Source organism: Apostichopus japonicus, chromosome 11 (genome assembly GCF_037975245.1).
Source record: "Apostichopus japonicus isolate 1M-3 chromosome 11, ASM3797524v1, whole genome shotgun sequence".
In the NCBI taxonomy this organism is placed as follows: domain Eukaryota; kingdom Metazoa; phylum Echinodermata; class Holothuroidea; order Aspidochirotida; family Stichopodidae; genus Apostichopus; species Apostichopus japonicus.
The window spans coordinates 15,787,429-15,814,977 of record NC_092571.1 but is presented as its reverse complement, the minus strand read 5'-3'; the positions used below and the strand labels follow the sequence as shown (position 1 = coordinate 15,814,977).

The following is a 27,549-nucleotide window of genomic DNA, read 5'->3' as shown; positions in this document are numbered from 1 at the left end:
GATGCTGATGACGATGACAATATGACGAGTTAAAATCTGTGATTTTTGAAAATTGAAAATTTTAAGTATATTGTTCACATTTTAAGACACATTCATTAACATTGTATGTATTTCAATGGCATCTACTGTAGGCTGCACACACATGTCACACAACTATGACATACCACCAACATTGAACTTCAACTCAATCTGAAAACACTATCATAACAAAAACAACAGAGGAATGAGCCTATCAAAAACAATGAGCCCAAGAGCACTATGGTTCCTTGCTTGTAAGGAATATTTACAAGGGAGCAGCGCTGTGTAATTGTAATGTGGTCCGATACAGAACACACACAATATTATTGCCACCCAGAGACATGAGAGGGGTGACGTATAATTTGTCGTTTATCTATCACACTGAATCAGACATCCCAACCAGTGGCGGAGCTTCCATACAGTCAGGGGGGGCGGAGGCCCCCCCTGACGGACTCAAATGGAATGCTGGTGCCCTTTTCAGCTTTTTACCACTTTTTACTTACTGCGATTATTTACTTTTTTATTGCGCTCTCATCTACCTATTCACATTTGTCACATTTTGTTTGTGATGACACCTATTTATTCTTCGTTTATCTGCAAATTAGCAAGGCCAGGAAAGGGTCATTTCCTGCGATCTAGGAAGTATCTTTACTCCAAAAATTTCTGTACGCTCCGTGCCAACTTGTGGTGGCGCTCCGCTTAGATAATGTCGAAAGCGCCCCTACAGACCATTCTCGCCCCCCTTGACCAATACCCCTAGCTCCGCCACTGATCCCAATTCCATATGGGTGGTTCCAAAAATTTGATTCCCCGAAGGATGAAGATGTGAATTGGTCCAATATTAAGACTAAATTAATAATGTGGATGAGTTCACATTGCTCTCTTAGTTCCAAACAATATTGAACGAAGAGAGTTTGTTCTTACCTTGAAAAAGTATTTGGATATCTCTATGTTTGGGACTTGTGGGGATTATGAACTTCATGGAGATGAATATTTGCAAACATCTTCCGAATTTAAATTTACCCTGGTCTTAAGAAAATAGTTGCCGCTCGCAATATATAACAGAAAAGTTTTGGGACGACGCATTGACCAATTTACACAGCCAAGTACCGGTTGTGTAAGGCGCAACTCTAGAAAAGAATACGAAAAATTTGCTCTGACACCGAATTCGTTCATTTTCATTCAAGACTTCTCGTCATTGGGAAACGCTTTCAAAGACAATTCAGGAAATTGGTAGCAATGAAGAAAAATACAACAGATATCATTCTTGGAGACGACTAGCTGGCTACACGATGAAACAAATTAAAGGACAAGACAGAATCTACCACTGTCATTCTATATGTAGATTGTCAGAGCACGAGAGAGGAGAGCAAACCACGGCGAAAAGTTTCATTTCAAGGAAACGGGAGAAGTGTTTTATGGTGGATGTCGCAATTGTCAGCTGGAGAACTAGATGCTTTAGCGGTGGGAATGGAATAAGCAATAATATTTCATTTTGTTTTTGTACATTGAGAATGTCAACCTTTTTATGTGTGTTTGTGTACACAAGCGTCACATACACACACACACACATGCCTGCAAGTTGAATGCATAGGTTCCTTGCTTTGCAAAAAGCAAGGAACCAAAAACTGCATAACTTGAAAAGACGAGGACAAATCAAATACAAAGGTGACATTAACTTACACACTAAAAACCATGAACGAACCAATTATATAGGTACTTACCAATGCATGCGACACTGGTGTGTAAGAGAAAAATCTAGACGCTCCGTAAGTATACATAGTTCATGATCAGGAATGTCTAGATATATCATAGTATTGATAGCCAACCCTGCCTTACTAATGGACCAAAGCCAACATGTAATTTAATGGGTATATAGCCATTTATATGTCTGATACAAAAAGCTGGTGTAGCAGTTATTAGTTTGTTCAATCTGGTCAACAAACATTGATTATTGATAGCATTAGTTCAAGAACACTTTTATATTGTAGCAATAATCTTAATAAGATTAACACAAACTTGTCACAAACATGTTAGGATGCATTGAATGAACGTTTTGCTTAGCATTTTCTTTTCTTTTCTTTTTTGCTGTATTAATACCCTGTTTGTTACCCTCATTGGTCAGCATAATAAGGGCACTATGCTTTCATATTAAAAATTAATGTTTGGATAAATAAGCACCAGTTCAAGGCTTATATTTAACCAATGATCAGGTAGCTATTAAGTAAGACTAGTGCTCCTTCTCTATTTAAAGGTTGTGAAGACTCGCGCAAAAAGAAATGTCTAATGCCGGTAATCTGACTTAGTTTCGATGAGGTGTAACAGAAGTGTTAGACACCACCATCGATCCCAGAAAATACGCACACATTGGACCGATCAAGAATATGTTCAGCACCCACTTTGAAATTCTCCCCGCGGTCCCCACTTCTTGGAGCACTTGGCAAATATTGGGGGCTGAACATACCTTTACCCCCCCCCCCACTTTTTTCATGGGGATAAGCCCCTCAAGTCCACCGGTTCCGTCGCCACTGAAGTCGAGGCGGGGTGACTTTTTGGATTTTACAATGCAACTAGGTGCAACATGGAGCAATATTTACGGGACATTTCATAGTACTGGCTGAGATTTTGAAAATGAAATTATTACCTGGCAGTACCAGCATTATGTATGAACTATTGCCAGATTATCAGGGGGGGGGGGTGTGTCATGTGTCAGTGTATTGAATTTATTTATTGATATACCCAATATGAAAATTATCTGGCTTTCGAAAATCGTTTCTCTGGATTTAGTTATTCAGCGCATTCAGTAGAGCAGCAACGTTGAAAATCAATTCCTGAAGCTAGCACTACATAGCACATGCCGCGGATTCATCACATGCAGAATTGAATCGCTAGTGTGTTAGCTCCAGGATTCGTAACCTGTGCTGCGAACCATGTGCTAGCTCCAGCTCCTGTTATTCTGCATGCTACATGTTACGATGTTAATCACAAATTCGACTTGGATTCAAAACAAATACAGTAGGCCTATTTGATAGAGCTGTTGTGGGGGAATAATTTCGATTAGGGTTGTGCACATTTGTCTGCAAAATCGACAAAAAAGTGAACTAAGGTCTGGGAAAAAGTGGGGGGGGCTGATGCCCCCTCTTGCCCACCGTAATCCTGCCCATGCTGCTAACAAACTAGACTTGGACCGCTGTTGGTAAACCTTAAAAAATATGCATCTTAGCGATCGCGACACCTCCGTCAGAGATTTGGGTATTTTCAATGAAATTCGGGAGCAGTGAAAAAAATATGGTTATTGAGCCAGTTCGTTTTTTTTGCCAGAAAAAAACGGTTTTGGGTTTTCACGAAACCGTGCAAGCTTAGTGCACAGTCAGTACATACAGCTGCGGTCAATACCCACAGCACAGTGTACAAACGATACAACGATGGACATCTCAGGTCCAGCTAAAGATAAGAAAGTATCACATTTCATTACTGTCTGCATTTTGTAGCGACAAGCAGAAAACTTCACTTAAAAGCAACGGAAAGTTAACTTTTTCCGAGCGCAGCACACGGTTTGGGGCGAGTCTTCAATGCCTTTTAGCGATGATATAATAAATAACAGCAGGTGTATATGTCCATTTAAGCGAGGATGCCAAATAAATATGCCGAATTGCAGCTAAATGGACAGCGGGTAAATAAGCAAGGGTGACACACTTATTAAACCAACGTTCAGGTAATATATTAATAGGTCCCACCTCTCATCGCAAAAAACATAAAGGCCTGTCTCATAACTATGGAATGCAATGCTCAGAATATGCCGTTTCTGAATTCAGAGAGGTAAACTTACGCTGAAATTCGATCTCGTAATTTCCAAGCTTGATTTATCCTAACGTTTGTTTAGTTTGTGCAAGCACTTACCTTTTCTTCTACAGCTTACCGTAACTTAAGAATTGACATGGTTAGGTAATAGGCTGTTGCTGTTGGGCTAGGCCTAACTTGAGCAGAGTAAAATGAGCCGCACATGAGTTGAGGTCAAGGTCTAACTTGCCCAATTAATGAAATCTACTTGTTTTAACACATGGAGTAGAACCTACCTGGAGTACTAGAAAACCCTTTTTTCTTCGAATGTTCAAGCGGAATGAAACAGGCACTATTTGCCTCGGGAAACTTCGTCGAATGTTTTTCCCATCACAATAAATACATGCTTGATTGGAGGGCGGGGCGACAGCCAAGAAGGGGTATCCAAACTGGATGATTGGTCCATAGGACACAAAAGCTTCAGGACACAGGCAGGACCGTAAAGGTGTTGACAACGGCAAATCCTGGTTGTTTAACAATAACTGTCTACCGTTGGTATTGAATAATCAACAATGTACCTAATGCATATTAATTGAATTTCTATGACCTAATGCAACTAACCTAGCCCAGGGATTCATTTTGCACAATACTACGGAAGCGTAGATAAGACATGTCAGTTGACGTTTTGATGAGATGCAACAATTCGTCATAATAACAAATATATGCCAGCTGACAGTTTGTCGACCATTACCAACTCATCCAAATAACAAACACTTGAATATTGACGTTTTGTCGAAATGCATCTCGACAGAACATCAATTTTCGAAGTTTTGACATTTTGACGATTTGGTATGAGGTCGTCAAAATGTCAAGTGTTTCAGATTTTTGCCATCATAAAAGAATTGATGCATCGAGAAAATACGTAAATTTTCAAATTTTCTACAGTTAAGATTGTATCGTCAAAACGTCATTATTCAACTTCTTGTCATATTGTCGAGTTGTTTGCATCTCATCAGAATGTCAATTTATATGTCACTTCTATGCTTCCGTATGATACCGCTGTACGCAAACCATGCATGTTTATTTAATTTCTCCAATTTTGACTACGTACATATATTCCAGGGTACGGCAAAGCGAGTTACGAGAAGAAATTAAAGTTGTACCAAATTTCAAGTGAAAAGCCTTTCAAATTCAATATCCGTTGGATACCAGGTGTAAGAAGACAGCTATGAGTGAATCAAATGTGAGCTTTGTGAAGGGTAAGTGAATCAATTTAATTAGGCTGTAGTAGCATGGTGACTTCGAAGTTCGGACACTTAAGACTTAAAACACCCCAAAACTAAATCTTCTGGTCTAAATCACCGGAAAATATACATCATATGGTGGGAGAATTGTGTTATAGTACGATACACGGCCAAACTTTCTTTCCTGCAAACTGTTTTCACGTTGTCTTCCAAGAAGATTCTTCGTGATTGTGGAACTGGTATTTCTTTGCTAGAGTATTGCGAAGTTCGGACACGCAACCCACAGTGTGGCGTTGGTGATAAAATTGGTGGCGCAGTTGCTCTTTCAGTAATTATAACAGACTTCATAGATCTTCGTCATTTTATTGACAAATATGTCATTTCTTGCACACGGGTGATTTTGGAGAGAAAATAACTGTAGCTTCGTACTTTTTGGTGAAATTTGGCTCTTCCTGTAGGTTTTCATGGTGAAATCGTGTATTTCTTAGGGTGTCCGAACTTCGCAGTATGCCGAACTTCGCAATACTGACTATACAACATACAATTACAAGGGCCGTACTAGGCGAGTGGTAGTAGTATAGTCAGTAGTGCGAAGTTCGGCATACTGCGAAGTTCGGACACCCTAAGAAATACACGATTTTACCATGACAGCTTACAGGAAGAGCCAAATTTCACCCAAAATTACGAAGCTACAGTTATTTTCTCTCCAAAATGGCCCGTGTGCAAGAAATTACTTACATATTAGTCAATAAAATGACGGAGATCTATGAAGTCTGTTATAATTACTGAAAAAGCAACTGCGCCACCAATTTTATCACCAGCACCACACTGTGGGTTGCGTGTCCGAACATCGCAATACTCTAGCAAAGAAATACCAGTTCCACAATCACGAAGAATCTTCTTGGAATACAACGTGAAAACAGTTTGCAGGAAAGAAAGTTTGGCCGTGTATCGTACTATAACACAATTCTCCCACTATATCAAGTATATTTTCCGGTGATTTATACCAGAAGATTTAGTTTTGGGGTGTTTTAAGGCTTAGGTGTCCGAACTTCGAAGTGACCATGCTACTAGTAGTAGTACAGTAGTACTAGTACTAAGTGGACAAATTGTTTTACTTAATCACTTACAAGTTACAGCTGTATCGCAGTATACTTTATGAATCATTGTAATATTTGTTCTTTATCTTCACTTTTCACATTTACAGGGTATATGGTTCATTTGAAAATTTGATCACAAGACTTCACAAATCAAATCTCTGACTGAATCATGCCTAACAAGTCTTTGAACTTTTGTAATCACAATAAAAGAATGAAATAAAACAAGTGTATGCATACTACTACAATACTGAACGTGCAAGTCCCAAATGGTTGACAGATTCTGACACTGTAGTGTGATAAGAAGTCATTCCATGAGCATGGCTGGCATCTAGTGCATGTCTAAGTTGTTGTTGGGTCAGGAGAATGTGAGTAGAGTTCCTCAGTTTGATGCTACTTGTCCTGTCCGATAGGACACATGCTCCTGTCAGACAGGAAATTTAAACAATTAACTTGGCCTTCTTATTCCCTTGCTCTATATGAATATGATTGCCAAATAAAATGACCCTTTGCATATTATGCAAGAATTAAGACTCCATTTCCTCCTGAAAGCCAATATAGAGATGTGATTTTTGAGAATGTATTCATTTATGAATTTGTTACTTGTTACCATCAAAGTAACAAGGTGATATGAAAAGAAGAAGGGGTCAAAAGGTTTAATGCCCAGGCCATGAGGGTTGTACAGCACATCCCTCTGACTAAAACAGTATTCTTCGTGGATATTTTTCATGCAAGAAAATGACTCAGAAATGCTTGATTAAAAAACATTTTGCAGAGGAATTGAGCTATCATCTGTAGGCTGATGTGACTGCTTGTAGAAAAGCCCTTCAAATACGACCACCACTGAAACGTTTTGATAGCTATATCAACATGGTGGACTGCCTCACAAAGTGCTACAGTGGAAATCATGCACATTGTCCAACTTAGCAGTCATTTGCATGCAAGAGGGGCAGGAAGTACACATTTCTATTTATGCCAAATACTTCAAAGTTTTCTCTGTTAATATCACACACTGACAGCTGGACTAAACTACTCAAACTACTAGCTCTAGGCAAAATTGTACTTGCAGCAAAAACCACTATGGTCCACTGCTGTTGAGCATATAAGTCCACTCAAAAAGCAGAGGTAGTCAGTAATGCTTTCAAGATGACCAATCCAAAACATAGCACCACATTTTCACACAACAGTCAGTACAGGGACCACAGCTACTGTACCGGTGTATCAACACAATTAATTGCTCCATTGACTTTACACACTAAATTGGTCGCTTTCCAAGGCTGCTAGAGCATAGATAGAAGTTTTTTAACTGTTCCTGTCGTACCCACCATATCGTAGCTAACGGCATGAGCTTTCACAGCACATTCAACTTTTGCCATCATGACTGTTTAGATTTTGAGCTAGAAGAGCTCAAAGTTCAGCGTCCAAGCATCAAAAAGAATGATGATGACTTAGAAAAATGTCAAAAAAGTCAAGACGGTAGGTTACTCTTGTGTTTTTCTCGGATGGTTAACCTTGCAGGTGGACATGCATAACTCTAATTGTGGTGAGATACCATCTACATACTCAACAGTAAGGGAGAACAAACTCTATCATACTATGGGAGGCCAAACAGGTAAAAAAAAAAGCTGTACTTGTGACAGGCAATACACACATGAACAAAGAAAGAAAGAAAAGAAAGGTAACTTGAGATTCTTGCAGGCATGAGCTTTTTCCACGTATTCCCGGAATATCCGTGATTTCTTTTCTACCTCAGGGACAAAAACTTATCCTAACACACTGTAGCATACGCAAACTGGAGCCTATACCACAATTTTTGCAAAGTTCCGTGATTTTTTGTCAACCCCAGGCTCATCCCTGTTCTTGGCTTTTGTTAACAGAGGGAAACTTCGCTGAATCGAAAGGGAACCATGGTCATGCACACTCCCATGATCACCATCATGAACACGGTCAAAGTCATGAAGCCATGGAGAATCCTGGGACAATGTAAAGTGGAATGAGTGCATAGAGAGAAAGTGCAAGAATATATGTACCACACTTTTAACTGATTTAATTGAGGCCCGTAAATGATGTGCATAGAAAATGTTACGTATAGATCTCACAAGAACATGCCCCTATAGGGCCTAGTACTTGCTCACAACGTGTATAAGCCCCTGTCATAAGTTAATCATTAACAGTTACCCAATGCAATTTTATTCTTAAGTTTTTATTCAAAGTTGAACAAACTTTTCCTTTCTTCCCCAACCACTGTAAGCAAGTCGGCCCAACCCCAGCCAGTTTTGACCTCTTTCCTACTACAGTATATAAATAGCTTTTTACGCAATTTTGATGAAAACCTCAAGCGCAAATGGCTACTCTTGACGAAGTTTATATAGTTTACACTCACAACAAATTTTAACTGAAGCATGTTGTCAAAAGGACTGGAAAAATTTATGCAAGTTTGCGATGAAGAAATTTACTGTTGGTGTGAATCCACATTCTGCAACTCTCCATGTGGAGAGAACAAACATACTGTGAGATGAAAAATCCTTTTCAGTATCAGAGATGTTAGCTTCCCACAAAATTCATAAATTGTCATAACTCATAACATTTTGTGATCAAAAGAATGATTGAAATATACGTGATATTCTTAGAAACAAATTCAACTTCCTACCATATGAGTGTCTCTTGTCATATATGTGTCAACAACACTTAACTGTATTATATTTGAGTGCACACATAATTATGATAACCTATAGTACAAACTTCGCTATCTCTACACAGAGGACAGTAACGTTGTAGTTGTATTTAAACAACATACTTTTAGTGTTCGTTGAGCACTGACTATAGATTGCAAGAATGTTTGCAGACAATGGCAAGGGACTATAAGCCAATCAAATCACAGGAAATATGGAAAAGTATCATTGGCTACTTTCAGCTTGAAAATCTTTTTAATGGGAGTATTGTACTCTGCAGTTGATTCAACATTATGATTTATTTATTTCCAAACAAATTCAATCATCTGTGTATTAGGATCGGAAGAAATTTTGGTTCTTTTGAAAAGTTGTGGTTTTTTGAAACTTCAGAAAGAAAGAAAGATATTCATTCGAAAAAGTGTTTGTTATGCTTTGGATAGGCCTTATTGTGAGTGTGTGCATGTCTTTGGGGTTTGTACCCTGAAAAAAACAAGTTTGCCTCCGCAGGACGCAAGCAATTTGAATGTTTTGCGTCCCTGGCTAAAAGATCCTGCGTTCATAACAATGCCAAACACAAACGTGTGAAAGCACTCACTTAGCATGCAAACGCACTGGACACCAACTTGCATGATAAAGATGCACTGGGTGATTGACTTTATAGCTATTTTACCTACAGTGCAGTTTGGACGAACGGGGCAAAAAATGTTAAGAAAACAGATGCTGAAAATGTTCAGTCAGTTTTGACTTGAAACGTTGAACTTGAAAATATGTCTCAAAAACTTGTATCAGATCTGACTTCAGCTCGTCAAGTTTCACACGCAACTGGATATGACCGATGTGTGACAGCGCCCTCTTTTTATTTCGTGCAAGGCTGGTGAACACCATTGCGTGCAACTCACAGACCTCAGTAATTGTATATATGTCATATATTGTAATACAGCATCACACATGGGTCATATAAAAATTGCTAATTTATTTACACCCGATTTAAGCAATTTTGGTTATATTGTTCTGCTAGGAAGTCCGGAAATATTCAATTTGCATGTTGTTTTGAACTGTATAAGAAGACACAAACCAATCCATCATCTTTTTGCGTATGTCACAGAGATCTTTGCAAAGCATTTAACTTTGCCAAACAGCCAAGAGAAAATCTTGCTCTGTTTTTGGGGAGATATCCTAGTTAAAAAGTTGAGTCTGGGAGGTAGTGTGAATCTGTAATGTCATAGTTACAAAACTAGGATCTGAAATCCTTTTACATTCCCCCTTTTTTTTTTCCTTTTCATATTTCCAGTGTAAAATGTTAACAATGTTGTTGACACTAGAAACCCCTGCCCTCATTAGGTCATTAACTTAAGAGCTCTAATATTTTAGATTCAGCATAATTTGCAAACACGCACCCTCCATGGCAGATGTTAATAAATAAAGGAAAAGGTTAGAGTAATTTATAAAGCACTGATGTTATATTTTAGACTTGATCAAGTCTCCAGCCTTGTCTCCCCACAAACCTTAGCACTCTCGATCTACCGTTGCTTGTAAAAGAACATTTAATCTGCGGTATCTCCTAGTGCTGATAGTGGACTCTTTCTTTTGTAGTCGATTAATCGCATAGCTCTTCTCGCGAGTAAACTCGGTTACAGTTATGATGTCATCACTGTCATGTTTTTTTTCAAGTTTAAACATTTATAGCTCTCATATTACTCACATCTCTGAGACTTTTTCATTTTCGTTTTTGACCCTACATTTGGGGTGGGATGGAAAGGGTGGTGGGTGTGGGGGGGGGGGGATTGCACTGTATCTGCAATAAAAATGATCATTAAAGAAAAGAATTGCCATGTATTAAATTATAATTTGACACATGAAGGTCATAAAATGTTACTGTGATACTATTCATAAATATGTTAACAGGCTAAACTCTGGCAATCCTCAGGTTTTACTTTCCTTCTAGTTCTTAAGGGGACCCACATAATCATTCCCTGAGTTAATTAAACTGTCTCAGTGAGGTTTTACAATTTAATGGAAAAAAACCCCAGAAAACTACACTGTCAGGATGTTGAATTGGTCTCACCACAGCGTGATGTTCAACAGTGGCGGAGCTAGGGGTATTGGTCAGAGGGGGCGAAAATGGTCTGTAGGGCGCTTTCGACACTATCTAAGCGGAGCACCACCACAGGTTGGCGCGGAGCGTACAGAAATATTTTGAGTAAAGATACTCCCTAGATTGCCGGAAATGACCCTTTCCGGGCCTTGCTTATTTGCAGATAAACAAAGAATAAATAGGTGTCATCGCCATTTTGTCAGAAAATTACACCAACAAAGTGTGACAAATGTCAATAGGTATTTGAGAGCGCAATAAAAAAGTCAATAATCGCGAATAAGTAAAAAGTGGTAACAAGCTGAAAAGGGCGCCAGCAGTCCATTTGAGTCCGTCAGGGGGGCATCCGCCCCCTCTGACTGTATGGACGCTCCGCCACTGATGTTCAACCATGAAAAAGTAGGATGGAGTATAAAAGTAGGCTCCCATTCTCGTAACAGATTTACCTATGGGTCTAGTCTAATTTTACATGAAAGCTGCCAAAATGAGGCAAAAGTTGTGACTGTAATCTTGATCTAGATGCTTCCCAAGCTCTGCTGAAGATCTCCATTGCAATCAATTCATTCAGTTTTTTAGTTTTTAAGTTTCCATCACCCAGAGAGTGTACAACTAAGTAGTTTGATCACCTTAATTAATCACTGAGCTTCAGATCATCTGAAATGGTCATTTGTCAAAAAATGGAAAGTATTATAGAAATACTACTTAGACTGATAGCAGGTATTTTTTCTTTTTTTCGTAATGATCTACGCCAATCCAAATTAATCAAGAGATTGTGACTTTTTAAAGTCAATCTTTTTCAGTTATTTTCCATCCATTCTTTCAGAGAGCTTTCACTGTAGGTATCGGAGGACCAGTCGGTTCGGGGAAGACCGCCCTCGTGCTATCGCTGTGCAAACACCTAAGGGAAAAGATTGGAGTTTGTGTGGTTACCAATGATATATTTACAAGGTAAAGATCAGTGGACCTTTTAAACTTGTTGAAAAAATACAGTTTACTGCATTTTTTGCAAGTCATTTCCTCATTTGGTATGGCACTAATACCCCCATCCCTTTATATCTGCATGTTTTTGAGCAGGATATTTCATCTTTCACATCTGGTACTACATTATCTGTGGATATAGAAATGCACATTTTAGTCTTCTGGATGGTAGATCTGGTAGGAAGAGGGGCAGTGATATTTTATGAGGGTCTTTAGGGTCACAGTGCAAGAATGTTACCAGTTCTTCATAGGCTAGGGTAGATTGGAGTGATTTATGTGTAGGACAGGTGAGTATTGTGATTCGTAAAATATGCAAACCAGTTAATTTTGGGGTTTTGTCCATCATTTTGGCTTAATTAGAGGATTGAATGGTCCTCACACAGATGGACCTGAATATTTGTTCAGTCATATTGAACTGATTATATGGATTAAAATGCTATCTTTGTCATACATATCTCATCATTACTTTCCAACAGTTCTTTCTATAGACTTATAGGCAGCCTAATATATCGCCATATAAGCTAGGTGTGAACTTTGAACCTAAATTTGTTTTACACTGTTTCTTAATAAATAAGTAACTAATGAAAAAAAAAGGTTTCTTTCACTTCCATTACAGGGAAGACTGGGAATTCTTAGTACAAAATAAAGCTTTACCAGAAGAGAGGATGAGAGCTGTGGAAACCGGAGGCTGCCCTCATGCAGCCATAAGAGAGGTACTCCAAGACAATCTTGAAATTGCCATAGCGACACTATCTTAAAATCTGGACACATTCCTTAAGAAGTGTCTTCAACACTTCCTTAAATATCTCTCATCAATACCAGAAACGTTTTGAGGATCTTGTTTGAATTATGCTGGCTTAAGCCATGAAAAATTATTAAGAATTTTGAAGACACTTTTGCCACGACGATGTTTATTTCAAATTGCAGGACTATTCAATCAACATGGAGACTATAAGAGACCTTACAAAGGAATTTAAGCCAGAGATTATTCTTGTGGAATCAGGAGGTGATAATCTGGCTGCTAACTTCAGCAGGGAATAAGCAGATTACATTATCTATGTTATAGACGTCGCAGGTAAGCAATAGTACATGTGGCATTCATTTTGACTGAAGGAACAACCCGGTCTTGGTTCTTCAACAGACTCAGTACTTGTTAATGCTTGCTTAATGGCCAAAGATAACTTAATTTCATGATTGCAAAGTAGTTGCAATCCACACTTTCATACTGATTGACAAGCCATCAACATTGTGTTATTTTATTGGTTGGGGGTGGGGGGGAAAATTCTAAATTATGCCCCACTGATTTAGGGTGAGGCATGATTCTCCTAAGCAGGGGTGGACCCAGGATGTTAAAAGGGAGGGCTTTAGCCCTGGGGTAGTTGGATCAAAATCCTGTAAAGAGGGATCTGGGGGTCCCCCTGCATTCTGAGGCATATTAAGACTATAAATTAGGTCAATAATTAGTTATACACACAAGGTTGTGCTAATAACTACTATGATTTGTGTGGGGTTGAAAAAAGTGGGTGTACACCTGTAGCAGAGGTCCAGTTTTTCCCGAAATGAACCAGGTCCCCCACCTGAGGAAGGAAGGTGGGGAGACATTGCTTTACTTCCAGGTGTAAAGCTTGCAACAATGTAATTAGAGCAGCTCTTCTAGGCAATATTTGGTGTTCCCACTCTTCACCAGGATACGATTTTTGAACCAAAACTGCCTAAACCACAAAAAAATCACTGTAAAGGTTTAGTGCTGTTTCATGAAAGAAGTGACATTTCTCAAGTACAACCTGCTTCAATCAAGGTCTTGTATATAGTCAAACTTCCACCTTTAGGATATCTCTGTTTGGCACTGGAGTCTTTTTGCAAAATCTTTGTTACAACTATAACCCTTGATGTTGAAATATCCTTCGGGCTATTTCTTAGAAGGGCAGACAGACATTTTTCTTTGTACTATTTTTACATTGTCGATCTTTTAACCTTCCAATTTTAGGTGGGGATAAAATTCCGCGTAAGGGAGGACCAGGAATCACCCAAAGCGATTTACTGGTTGTGAATAAGACAGATATTGCTGATGCTGTAGAAGCCAGCTTAGAGGTTTGTCTATGTGTTCAATGTTTTTGTGTCTCTGGTCTTCAAGGAGTTTCTACAATTGGTTACAACTATCAAGCTGTAATGCAGTCTGGATGACATCCAGTAGCTTAAGCAGTAAATTTCATTGCTTTGAAGCAATATTCTTGCCCATCAGCATAAATATATGAACATGGACCAACTATGTCAATCAGGAGATGCACAGAAATTGTACCAACCATGGAGGGTCATGTCACATGCTCCCTTGTGGCATTCTTTTGTCTACTAAACTCTTGCACAAAGTAAGGGTTAAAGAATATGTCAGAAGCACCTGGGAGCAGGTCACATGACCCTCATGGTTGGAATGTTCTCCGATTGTGGAGCAAGACTTCAATATATATACAAGTATATAATTAGATATTCTTGTCTCCAAGAGGATGCACTTAATTTATACCTTACCTAAACAGCTTGATGACATTCTTTAACTCCATCAACCAAGTGTTTGATATTGGTGAAGTAGGCTTAAAACTGTCAAATTCTGCTTCCATTTGCATCTAAATCTATTTTGGATTCAGATACAATTGCTAATGAAATGTTGTAATGTGGGCTTAACATTACAATAATTATTTCCCTTTGAAATATTGCCATAAATTGTTGTTCCTGTTTTCTTCTAATGCTACAATTATTAATATGTATTGTATTAAATTAAATTCACATGGTATGAGAAGTAACATTACCAGATTACTATAAGTGAATCATGACATGTTTTGCCATTTTTCGTTCCTTGCTGGAACCTATAGACAGGTTGGCTTGTGTGTGTGTGTGTGCGTCTGTGACACTTGCTTGGGTTCGTGGAGTCAGATTGTAGCCAAACTTGGTATATAGTTGTTGGTTAATATCTGGTACATGCAGGCTTAATTATTTTGGGACCATCTGGCCCACAAAAATTCCGGGTCCAATATTAGGCTGTGTGGGCCAAAATTTTATTTCCACCTCAAATGCATTTTGGGACACATTCTTTGGGGCCAGGATTTGTGGGGCCCAAAATTTTTGGGACCATTAATATGCAGAATTTTATTGGGCCCAATTTTAAAACTTGCAATAACTCCACAACCTTAAATCAGATTGTATTCAAACTTGGATACAGTTGTTGGTTGCTGGTACAAACTATCATGATATTTTCTCCATTTCATCCTGTCAGGTGATGAAGAGAGATGCAGATTTGATGAGGCAGAATGGTCCAACCATCTTTGCTCAAGGTACAAACAGTTGCTGGTACAAACTATCATGATATTTTCTCCATTTCATCCTGTCAGGTGATGAAGAGAGATGCAGATTTGATGAGGCAGAATGGTCCAACCATCTTTGCTCAAGTAAAGCATATGGTTGGAGTACCAGAGATAGCAGACCTCATACTAACATCCTGCAAGTCAAAACCATGACGATCGTTATAAGTGGACTCATTGTGAAAGGAGAAGACAAAACAAAAGCAGTATTCATTTTGAGATGGAGATTCTTTATAACGATTCCTAAAAAACAGCTTTGGGACAGGTTTTTTTTCTATGGTCGAGAATAACATGCCGGTTTTAATCGGTGTTGTAAAGTCACAACTCTAGTCACTAAATTTCAAGTCGAGTGACTTGGAGAGGCTTAGAGTCGGTTGTGAGGAACTTTAGAATAATTTATCCGGTAATGCATCGCAAAATACTATGCAATGTGGCAAATTGCTATACAAGTGCAAATTTGTATTGCATCTATTGCACACAGGAACCATGTAGCATTGTATGGGACAGTTCACAACATTCAAAAATTCCCTGAATGACTCGACTCTGCATTTGTATGAAGTAACTGTTGCAACTTTAATGAACTTGATGAGTTAAACTGCAGACTGCCACAAGTTTCAAATGACATCAGAGAGTTAAATGGTGCTTTCATCTTTTTTTTTATGTTAAAATTTTGCTTTGATAGATGAAACTGTTGCTCTGCAAATTGAAGTTACCCACAGCCATTTGTTTCCAGTAGCAGCCCCCCCCCCCTACCCATTCCATGTAGAGATGATGAAGAGTAGAGCAAAGGTTAAATTAAAAGATTTTATCTGTGGAGTCACTATGACATCACACATATGGTAAATATTGCAACTCTGCAATCTGACAATTTAAACTCAGATCTCTTGTAAACCGAGCTGATGGTAGAATTGCACTTCTTTTTCGTCTCTATCAAGTCGGGTAATTTGGAGTCTAATACCCCAGAGAAGGGATACTTTGCCAACATCTCCAAAAGAGCTGATTTTCAGCTGGAGAAGTCAGCAATAAAGGAAAAGAAATACATAAGACAAATGAAAAGGAACAGGTTTTATCTGGTTGTCTTCAAAGGTTATATGTTCTATTATACATCTTTTTGGGGTACATACCTTGTAAGCAGTATGTACGTGTCGTTCACAGGTATAATTTTAACAACCTATATAACATGGACAAATATGTGGTTATTACAATAATAAAGTCAAATTTACATGCTTGTTAATAAGATCGGAAAGACCAAAAGATGTTAACATCTTGAAAGAGTAGCATTTACATGGTTCCCAAGCTTTTGAACAAATAAATTTGAAAACATTTTCAAGGTCAAAACATATCAAAACACACCAAATGTTAGGCAACCTATAAAGTAAACGTGACAGTTGTAACTCTAGCAAAATATATGCAAACTATGTTAGTAGTTTGTGGTGAGTGGGATGTTCAAAGAGCCATGAATTCCAGACATGACATGCTGTAGCCATGTAGTTCCACCACAGTAAGTGGTAATTTCTATATGGTCAACTTATTATACCCTGACTACACCTTCTATCATATAAGCAGTGTTCAAAACAGGTTTTTCTCCTTGCCTTTCTTGATCAAACTTCAAAATTTAAGACCTACAAAAGAAGTTTTCCTTTTTCAGGACTTCGTGGGAACTGTGTGTTTGCTGCTGATTGTATGTTGTGTATGACTACATTTGGTTACAATGTTGAGATACTACCATGGAACAATGATGAAAAGTTTCTGGCCATTTGAACCACTACAAGTATATCCCAGGTTCCTAAAATTTAAAGTATGTAACAGTTTAGCAGATGTATTCATTTAGTTTTCTTTTCACTAGAAACTGTCATTGTGTAATTAATAAAGGCTAATAAAAACATGTGGACAATGTTGCCAACATGTTACTTTCAGAAATAAAAAAACAAATCATTTGAAAGAAAAAGTAACTAAGATTTTGTAACAGTGATTAGATCTGTGAGATCTATATATCAAAACAAATGGTTATGCCTAGTCGAAATGTTTAGCAACCAGACAACTTAGGTATTAACCTTCTTATCTAAGCAATTTAACCTTTTAAGCTTTAACATATTAAATCATCAAAGTAGAGTTAATCCTCAAATTAGATTAAAAGTCTGCTAATGGTTAAAGTGTTTTACAAGCTTGTTTAATTAATGTTAACCACAAATGTCAGCACTTGCTTAAAGTTTGTAACAGGTGCTTTACTGGAAATACAAATGATTCTCATATGATACATATGTGGCAGTTAGTATCCCACTGATTGAGAACATATTAAACATGGAAATAAACACAGTTTACCAAATTGTGGATAACAATTTTAGCCATTTCTAGCATATTTTGACCTTTCAAATCTTCAAAAGAGTACAGTCTGTGGTGGTTGGACACCATTTCCTACACATATCATGCGTTATATTGTGACCTTTTCACTATATTGAACTAAATGTTTGAGTAGTAACACCTTTGGTGTCTTAATCCGGAGAGGTTAACCCTGCCTTATGAAGTGCTTGTCAAAACCACATCAATGCTTATGATTACTGAGTTACAGAAGTGAACAGATTTCTGATTCTCCCCCTTTGTCCTCCAGTTGATGTTGCAATGACTAAGTTTTATATCTGACCATTGTAGAATTAAAGAAGCCTTACTTTGATGGTTGATAGAAATGCAAATGGACTATGTACACCACATCAAATTGACCTTTGACCCCTGTGGATCATTTTTCACCTCTTGCCAGCTCTCTTTTTCTCTGGCATGGTTTGTTTCTGCTGTTTCAGGTCTTTTGCACCAGAGAGATCATACTGAAAACCTTTCTTAGCTGCTGCTGCCTCTTTCTTCAGAACCTTCAAAATTTAAAAAAAAAAAGATAAATTAAATATATATACATGCAGAAAATCAACAAGGTTTCACCATTTTCATGACAAAAGTGAATTAATTGTAAGAAACTTTAAGACATACTTGGAATAGCATTGATTTGCCAGAATCACTATTAAAGGTTGAAAGAACTTTGTGGGAGATTTGTGGGAAATCTTGAACCAATCACATGACTGCATGCAACAGATCTAAGAAAGGGTCATAAAACTGAAGGACAAATATGGGAAAACTGAAGGACAAATATGGCTTAGCTGATATTCAGTTTGTCAACTGCCCCAAGGCAAGTTGGGATTTCAGAAGGGTTGGATGTTTACCTCAATTTCAGCAAAAGAAACATAAGAAGGAAATTTTATTGTTTGAAGGTCATCAGTGTTGACTCCAAAGTTAAGCATACACGTTTCATAAATATTCTTTCCTGGAGGATAGTTATTTTTTTAAGGTTCATGTATTGTTCAATCAGACAATTTGGCACTTTCAGGATGGTAGCAATATGCTGCCTGAGGTTTGACCACGACTGACCATGATATCTACTTTCTAGCTTATTTTGAGGTAATACTGAAACATTTCAAGAAGTCTCAACAATTCAACCAAATATGTTTTGTCATGGAAATCGTTTTTTTGCTTAAAGTTTAAATTTTTCTTGTGCATGATGAGTCAAACAGATTGGTAGTGCTATTGTGTCGATAACATCGAGTTTAACAGCAAATGTGTCATTTGATGGAAAAGTGTCCATCTTTCCTACACAATGCTCTTTACCTGGGTTTCACCTTAATACTCTACATTTGCTTGACTGCTTAACATTGAAAGTATCACCTACAACTGAGAAACTTTGACTTACTCCTTTCATGATCCTCTGCTTCAATTCTCCTTGTGTCAAAGGTCTGTTATCTTCATCACTGATATCTGACCCTTGGTCACTGTCATACTCATCACCGGTTGATGGTGCCATGATCAGAAGCTGTTGGGGGGCTGGAATGGGGCCTTTACCAAGCAGACTTGGAACCTTGTTCTCAACATCTTCTGCATTCTGTTAAAAAAAAAAAAAATAAGGAGTTTAGATAAACTTTTTTTTTTAAGTTTTAAGAAGAATAAGAAAGAGACCAAAGAGGTTAAACATGATAAGTGATATGTGAAATTTGTAAGAGAAATACTCAAAATATATAGATGATTATATGAACAGTGTTAAAGTTTTTGGGGCAGAGACTCAATTCAGCGAATATTTCCCAGATTGAATTTGAAAGAAACAAGACTGACACCAATGTCATATAAATGTGACATGGGAATTGGAAGAAGCTAGCTGCAGTTTTATGCAGCTGTTTGCATTAATACACCAATTTCGAGCGAATTTACCAAACAGACTGACTATCAAATTAAGATGCTTTCTGATATTTGTATGATAAAAAATTTTAATCAGCAAAACATGGTTCATGGACACTTCTTCATAGTAGTAATATTCATGTACAGAAAGCTTACAAAAAGTTTCTCAAAATGTTGGAACTGTTATATAAAATATTTCAAATTCAACATGACTAAAGTCAAGCTAATGAACTACATAGAATTTTAGTATTCAATGGTATCAAACTTGACAAAACTTAATCACAAAAAGCATCTTTTAACTGACCTTGACATCTACATAAACACTGACAGACAACAGTTCGTTAGTCCTCTGTTCCACAAGACCAAGGTATTGCATAATGGTTTCATCTGAGACACCGGTGGTACTGCCCAACATCTCATCAATGGTTGATCTGTCACAGTTGATCTTTGTGAAGAGTGAATCGACCCCTGGAGGAAGACAAACATAACATTGACATTACAGTCAAATGTTGTGTGGAGACAGGTATATTAGTCATTAATAATATTGCTTTACGTGATGAATATGCACCGCCAGTCTGAATGCGACCAGACTCAACTTGACCGTCCTTAAGTTTGAAAATTGTGGATAAAGTCGTTCAAATGTGTCTGCGTTTATGACTGATGAAGATTATGGTAAAAGATTTTGTTTAAAGTCATGTCAACTTCAGTCAGTAAACCAACAATTTTCTGACTTGATGTCAGGAGTACTACAACTGCCCATTTGAAAACATGTATGCTATACACAGGCAATTTTGTGTGTAACCTAAACGAGCATTGGTGTTTGACAGAAAGCTGTTTTCTTTGTTTGGTGTGTGCTCATCTGTCATTCAATATGCACAGATCAGTTGTAGCACTGTGGGTCTTGACGGCTACACAAAAACTAGGTTATGATGGTAGAGTTAAGTTGGAAATTGTGTGGCTGGTTTAAGTACACAACTCACCAGCTTTAAGTTGGTCAAGGATTTTATTGACACTTTTCATCTTAGCTTCAAAATCATCTGCCTCTTTGCTGGCATTTGTCTGTTTCTCCTCCAAACTCTTCAGGATTTTTTTCCTTTCTTCCTCCATCTCCAGACCTTGACTCTCAAATTTCTTGATCTCATTTTGGGTCTGTTGAATAATCATTGCATAAAATATGATAATATATTAATTTCAATTAAAGCTAAGGGATTTACATGATCCAGCAGCTGGTTGCTTTTTTTTATCCCTAGAATTAATTATTTTGCAATCAAATTATGTATTGTTTTCGTGCACTGTTTCATATGACTGTAACAAACTATCCTCGTCACAAACTTCTGCAGTTGGCTCTTGGATCAGCCAGTTGGGACAATTTCCTAATGCTAATACCTCTCTAAACTGTTCTGCAATATCACACTCTCAAAGCACTGGTATTGTCAGTACAAACAGTTCGTTACCTTGATCTGATAGAAACATGATATTCATACTGCTCATACTGACAATACGAGTGCTCTGAAGTGGGACACAACACTACAGTATAGAAACAAATGGCCCAACCGGGTGGTTGGATAACCTAATCCATTGATGATAATCACCTTTTCAACCAAGTGATGTTAAGGGCAAAACCTATTGGAACATTTGCTAACAATGTGATGTGATGTAGTCCAGGCTTGGCTATCTGAAGATATTTGGGTTTAAGAAAGTAATTGACTGCAAGTTACTAAACCTCTTTTGTGGGACACACATGCAACATCTTAACACATTTTTTCTCCAAAATTTGAAATGTTAAAGAAAGAGTTCAAGACCAGATGATGTAACAGCAGCATACTTTACCTCCCAAATCTGTTCTTGGAGTGCTTCAATCTGGTTGTTCTTTTCATTGACATAGTTGAACAGAGCAAAGTTACGATCTTCAACTTCAACAAATTTGTCGACAAGCTTGTTGAGGTTATCTTCACCAGTAACTTCAATGATTCTATGGAAGGCATCCTCATAGGCCTCGATAGAATCTTCCTGTCTCTCACGACGACGTTTCTCATCTTCATCTGCCTCTGTTGTGTGAGAAAACAAGTCCGAAGGTAACAGGCAATTGAAAACACCTCATAATTACAAGTTTTGCATTCTACCAACTGACCAACCAACCCTTCTTTGGTGGTGACCCCTACTTAGCCATTTCCGTTGGGAAGGGAGTGGGATCTCATTTTCATTTGATGTAATCCAGGAAGGGATTTCAAGTAAAACTCAGCTGTTTCATGTGTAAAGTATACAAAGAATGAATTTGACTGATTCTCAGCCCTTATATTCACTCCTTACTTTTCACCCTTTGACCTCTCAAACTTGACTTACCTTTGACCTTTACCAAAACAATAAGGTTCTTGCACGCATTACAGGGAAGCCACATATCAAGTATGAGATCTGAGACGTCAAGTTTCTTACCATAGTGGTCATAAAAAGAAAGCCTTGTCATGTACGCACACACATACGCAGACAGGCTTAAAAGGAACATGTTGACTTCTTGAGCCCTTAAAACCAGCACTCAATGTACAGAATCATAACAAAAATAAAGTCTCTGTATTTTGGCTTTTAAATCTACTGACCTCTCTTGTTCCGCAAAGCCACTAGTAATTCATCTTCCTCTCTTTCCTTTGATTTGATGGTCATAAATTCGCGAAGTTTTTTCTCGTGATCGATGATCCTCTGCAACTCCTTCATCTCTTGCTGGTGCTGGGCCATATCCTTGTCTGCTTTCTCCTTTAAGAGGATCATCTTGGCCTGGGCCTCATCTCGAGCATCATAAGCTTGGGTGGACTGATCTATGACCTCACCCATCTGGGCTCTCACATCTGAATATTCCTGTGTACAGAGTTTAGAGCAAAAGTGACAATGTTTATTTGTCTGCTACTGCTGTTGTACTGAAAACAGTTACTATGCAAAGAAGCTGCAAACATCTCAATCATCCATATTTTGAAAAATTCACAACTCAAAATTTTAAGAAATCAAAAAGAAATAGCTAGTAAATATTTCAACTAAATGACTAATTACAATCATCTTGAGAATAAAGTTAACATCTATACAAGTTTTGTACACAGAGTTATATATATTTCACAACAATACAATGTGAAATCATAAGCTCCAGAATTGCTAAGCAATATCTGACACTAAGATACTCCTTCAATTTTAATGTATCTTTCCAGTCACCTTAAGTTGGTTCAGAAAGAAGCACTAGAAAAAGAAAAAAAAATTAAATACCTTATCGAGCTTCTTTCGAATGTTTTCGAAGCGAGTCCTTTCCACTCTGAGACTGTCAATCTCTTCTCTCAGTTTTGAATTCATTGTCAGCATGTCATTGAACTTGGAATTGGCCTGTTGGATAGAACAGAGATCCATGGATCATATGGGAATAACAATATGTTAATGCTACATGTAAGGTTGGGTTGTAAGTTGTTATCACATTATGTACTTCACACACAACTCTTTCAGCTCTATGCCATGCTATAAGCTATGGAACTTCATCAATCTTTGCAAGCAAATAAAAACAAAAGAATACAAAGCATCCACAGGTCACATGATTTTTGTGTCATTCATTAATTTGTATATTTTTTGAATCACTAAATTCAAAGAAATCCCCCACAGAAAAAAATCAAATTCATCACAAAGCACCATGTTAACAATAAAAGAGTGCTGACATCTAAAAGCATTCTCTGGCAATTACTGTTTATTTTACCTGATGAAGTCTGTTTTCCTTGACTCTGATAGCCTTTTGGGTCTTGGAAGTGTGTTGTGTACTAGCATGAACTCCTCCCATCCTCTTATGTTGTTCTCTTATCTCCTTCTCCTTGGCTCGGATCTTTGCATCCAGCTCTTTTTGACGATCATGTTCTTCTTGTATAATTTGCTTGTATTTGTCTGTGAGGAGAAAGCAATAAACAATGGTTGTAGTCAAAGTCACATACTGTATTTACTCTGAAGAGAAATGTCCAAACTTATATCCTTTCCTGTTTCTATCTAGACATCTTCAACAAGCAATGTACTACATGTTGCCTAAATAAATCTCCTTCAACAAAGAACTCATTTGAACATTTTTTAAATTTTATATTACTGAATCTTGAAGTTCAATTTTACCTCTTTCATCGATTAACTGGTTCAGTTTGTCAACGTTTCCATCATCTTTGCTGAGATTAGTCTGACTGTCTGACAATCTTAGATCCTTCAAAAGTTCAACTTTTTCAGCTTCCAAGGTCTTGATTTCAGCTCTATGTTCAAAGGCAAATGAGGAGGGATCACATACAAAAGATACTAAAATTATCAAGAAATGCCTCGATTGAACTATGTAGACACAGACAACTCATCCATATATACATTTCAAGAAAAGTCACGAAAGAACAAACCTGGGCACAAAAATCAAACAACTCAACAATTCCATTCTCAACCCAATACCTTTCATCAACACTGTGACAATATGATCATGATGATAAAACATTTTAAAGGGGAATGAAACTACACATGACAGTTTGTTACAATATATGTTCTGTGTCCAGATGACATCAACAGTAAATATCAGTGCTACATATACACAGAAAACATGAACTTATCTTCTTTCTTAATGGCCATGTTACCATTCAACATAACTGTTCTGTGACAATAAGCTAATTCAAGACAATAAGCATTCAATAAACTAAATCATGGCTCCAAAACAATGTGAAAGATAAATTTCAAAACAACTTACAACTGTCGTCTGATAAGATCCTGAGATTCGATGTTGTATGCGTTTCTGTCCCCTTCCATGATTCTGTATTGTCTTTGAAGCTTTGCCAGTTCATTTTCAGCTGATAAAATGTAAAGAAAAACATATAACTAAGGTAAATTTGCCTCTGCGTTCAACACGTCGAACAAAGAAATTTTTCCTTAGAATGTGACACTTTGGACTTTTTTTTATTATCTGATCAAAAGCTTTAGCTCAATGGTCACGTTACTTGCATTGCTATGGTACTTTATTATGCAATAGTACCAGACATTTATCAACATCAGAAGCAGCTTCTATAATCACGATGAAAGCCTTTTCTGTTAAAATGTTTAAATGAAAGTACACAGTGTGCTGCATTTGAAATACAGCAATCCCTGTAAAATTTCTGATATTTCTGTGAGAAAAGTCAGACAACACAATCTACTTTACTTCCCTTTAATCATATACAGTAGAATTTAATTACCAGCTTCAAGAATTCGGCTTGTACTTAACTCAGATCCAAGACCTGAATTTACAATTTACCCTATCCTACAGTGTAAATCCAAATAGCTTACCCAATTGCTGATCTGCATCAACATCACTGATGTCTGATCGCCTACTGGCTGACCGCTGTGCTCCTCGTGGCATGGTTATCCCTCCTTCTCTCTACAGTTTGATTAGAATGAATGTTACACGCCAATGTCACTAACCTGCCAAAGAAAAACATGAAATGATCATCACAAAGCTGTGAAAATTATTGTATGGGCCTAGTAGCCTATAGACTGCAGTTGGCATACAGATTCCAAATAAAAAGTTTGTTCAGTCCTGAATTTCATTCACCCTCTTCGTCTTCGTTACGGTGACACATCCGCAAAAAGGGACAAGATCTCACCACACACACGTCAAGAGAGTAATTAGTTAAATCTGACACGAGTACTGATATGAGTGACAGGATTCACAGAACCACTAGAACTACTAATGAGGTCTGAAGGCAGACTATTCCAATCCCTAATTGTATTTGGAAGAAAACTATACTTATAGCAATTGGTACTGGCATACAATTGGCAGAAATGCATATCGTGCATGTTCCGACTCCTACGCAGAGGCTTCCTTAGGAAGTCAATAGGAATCTGAGCCTGACCATGGATGCCCTTAGCAAATAAGATGATTCTACTTTGCCTGCGCCTTTCTGCCAAGGGCACCAGGTTTAGGTCCCGTAAAAGAGATGAGACAGAGCCTGGCTCTCTTGAATAATCTGAAGCGATGAAAACGGGCTGCACGCCTCTGAATGTTTTCGAGGTTGTGCTGCAAGAAAGCTTTGTGGGGATCCCAGACAGAACTGGCATATTCCAATACTGGCATGAGGAGACCTTTATACGCAGCCAATTTTGCAATTTTGCACCCCTGCTTGAAGGTGCAAGATACACCAAGTGTCCTAAGGTGAGTTGTATTGGAAGGGCTTTTCAAACCAACCAGAAAATTTCAGGTGAAGGTAACTACACACATTTGGACTGTGTCCTAATTTGTAGGATGCTATTTATCACGTCATTGAATCATGAATATAGCCTTCATATCTCTGCAATGATCTACAATACAAAATGCTGATATATCCTGAAACTTCTTCCATTATTCAATGAGACCACAACTAAAAACAAACTTCAATTTTACTTAGGCCTAGCCTAGGCATACATAAGCTAACTTTAGAGCCAGTTAGACTTGAGGATACCAAATTTAGGCTATGAAATATAATGGTAATATCTCTACAAAAAAATGTTTTTAAATATTCATAGATTGTTTGGCACGCATAGCCTAGGCCTACTTATGTGAAGTTCACTTATGTTAGGCTAACTAGTTTAAGATTAACATTAGACTAAACCAATTAGGCCTAGTTACTGCCTGACATCTTGTTAAAAATTATTATGCAATTTATCAAACAAACTGATACCATGACAAAGCCTAGACCAAGTTTAGGCCTAGGCCTAACTTAGGTTCTAATCGCAAATGTTACTTAGGCCTAAATGTTACTGTCTATAGACTAGTACTTTTTATGTCACTGAAGTGTAAAATTGTAACTTTTGTGTAAAGTTTGTGTAAAACATAGTTTGTGTAAACTTTTGTGTAAAAGTTTGTGTAAAAAGTTTGTGTAAAACATAGTTTGTGTAAACACAAACATAGTTTGTGTAAAACATAGTTTGTGTAAACACAAAAAAAGTTTGTGTAAAACATACCTAGGCTAGTACTAGTTCAATTTCTATGGTGTAAAATGAACTCACTGTCACTAGCCTATCGTGAAATTGTTACTTATGTTTGAGTAGTCTGGCCTACACCGGTGTAGGCCTATCGTTATGTCTAACGTTAATGTTCATCGTTCCGGTAATCTTGAAATTGCTACTGTAGCCTAGCCTACCCCAAGCTAATCGTAACTCGTAAGCGTACAAAGTAATTGTACTTGCCTCAGCTGAAATGCGACCTGATTTTGCGGCAACAGTAGATGTCTGCAGATTTTCAGTTGCAAGTTGCGTTTAATTTAGATAGAATAAGATGATACAGTAAACTGTTGACAATGTCATGCGAAGCAGACCACAGCCTTCCAACCAATCCGAGGATTTTCCTCACTGCTTCACATACAATACTTCAGTACAGTACCTGTTTGCTAAACGATCAGCGCGTTGTGTTGTAATTGATATTACCATAGCAACTAATGGCGCCATGCATGACAAACGATGTTGTCTGCCTGTTGTGTTTTGTCGTCTGCTATTTTACAATCCAACATGATTACATGTTTCTAGCTGTATGCACTGACCATCTAAAATCATTATATTCACATAAATGGTTTTGTACGTCAGGTTCTTGGTCAATGTCTTAATGAGAGCCTGGGCCAAAATTGTAATGAAAAATAGTCGATTTTGGCATGGCGTAGTAAATTTACATATGAATGGCATGACAGCTTCGATGGTTTAAATTATATAACATCTTTGAAAGATAAAATTAAAAATATTATAATATGAACGAGAATATCGAATGTGAATATATGATAAGTTAATGCACCTAATGGAAAGGGAAACATTGTTGGTAAATCTAGAACCTTGCGCGAGAAAGGTGACGGGAATAGTTTCCCCAATTTCCCCATTCGAATGAGAGGGCATGCGTGTTTATATACACTAAATAATACATGCACAGGCTTGTACATTGTTTTAAACGGTGGTGGGGCCACCGACTGATACAGGTGGTCTAAGTTTTCCCGGCTGAATGTAAACTATCCCGCCTCTGAATCAATACCCCGGAATGACGAGGGATAGGAACAAGGCACCTGCCCCCCCCCCCCCGCACCTCTTATAGCAGCGCACGCCACATTACACATGAACTTGAAAGAGAGATGAGATGAAGTC

At 37.7% G+C, this 27,549-nt stretch overlaps 2 protein-coding genes across 2 annotated transcripts; one reads left to right on the top strand and one right to left on the bottom strand.

The window, feature by feature from the left end:
• The first annotated feature begins 3,649 nt into the window (after positions 1 to 3,649).
• Positions 3,650 to 17,543, top strand: LOC139976402 (uncharacterized). The gene is given in 6 exon segments (XM_071985114.1): positions 3,650 to 3,691; positions 11,727 to 11,851; positions 12,498 to 12,594; positions 12,809 to 12,956; positions 13,869 to 13,972; positions 15,262 to 17,543. Coding segments are annotated over 6 exon segments (642 nt in total). The 3' UTR covers positions 15,388 to 17,543.
• LOC139976064 (coiled-coil domain-containing protein 63-like) lies at positions 16,296 to 26,817 on the bottom strand. The gene is made up of 12 exons (XM_071984476.1): positions 26,614 to 26,817; positions 24,736 to 24,870; positions 24,164 to 24,263; positions 23,560 to 23,690; positions 23,162 to 23,343; positions 22,687 to 22,800; positions 22,035 to 22,290; positions 21,271 to 21,488; positions 20,421 to 20,589; positions 19,745 to 19,908; positions 18,962 to 19,150; positions 16,296 to 18,092 (listed from the first exon to the last, which is right to left on the bottom strand). Exons 2-12 carry the CDS (start codon positions 24,806 to 24,808, stop codon positions 17,973 to 17,975), a joined length of 1,716 nt encoding a protein of 571 aa, XP_071840577.1. The 5' UTR covers positions 24,809 to 24,870; positions 26,614 to 26,817; the 3' UTR covers positions 16,296 to 17,972.
• Positions 26,818 to 27,549: the final 732 nt, after the last annotated feature.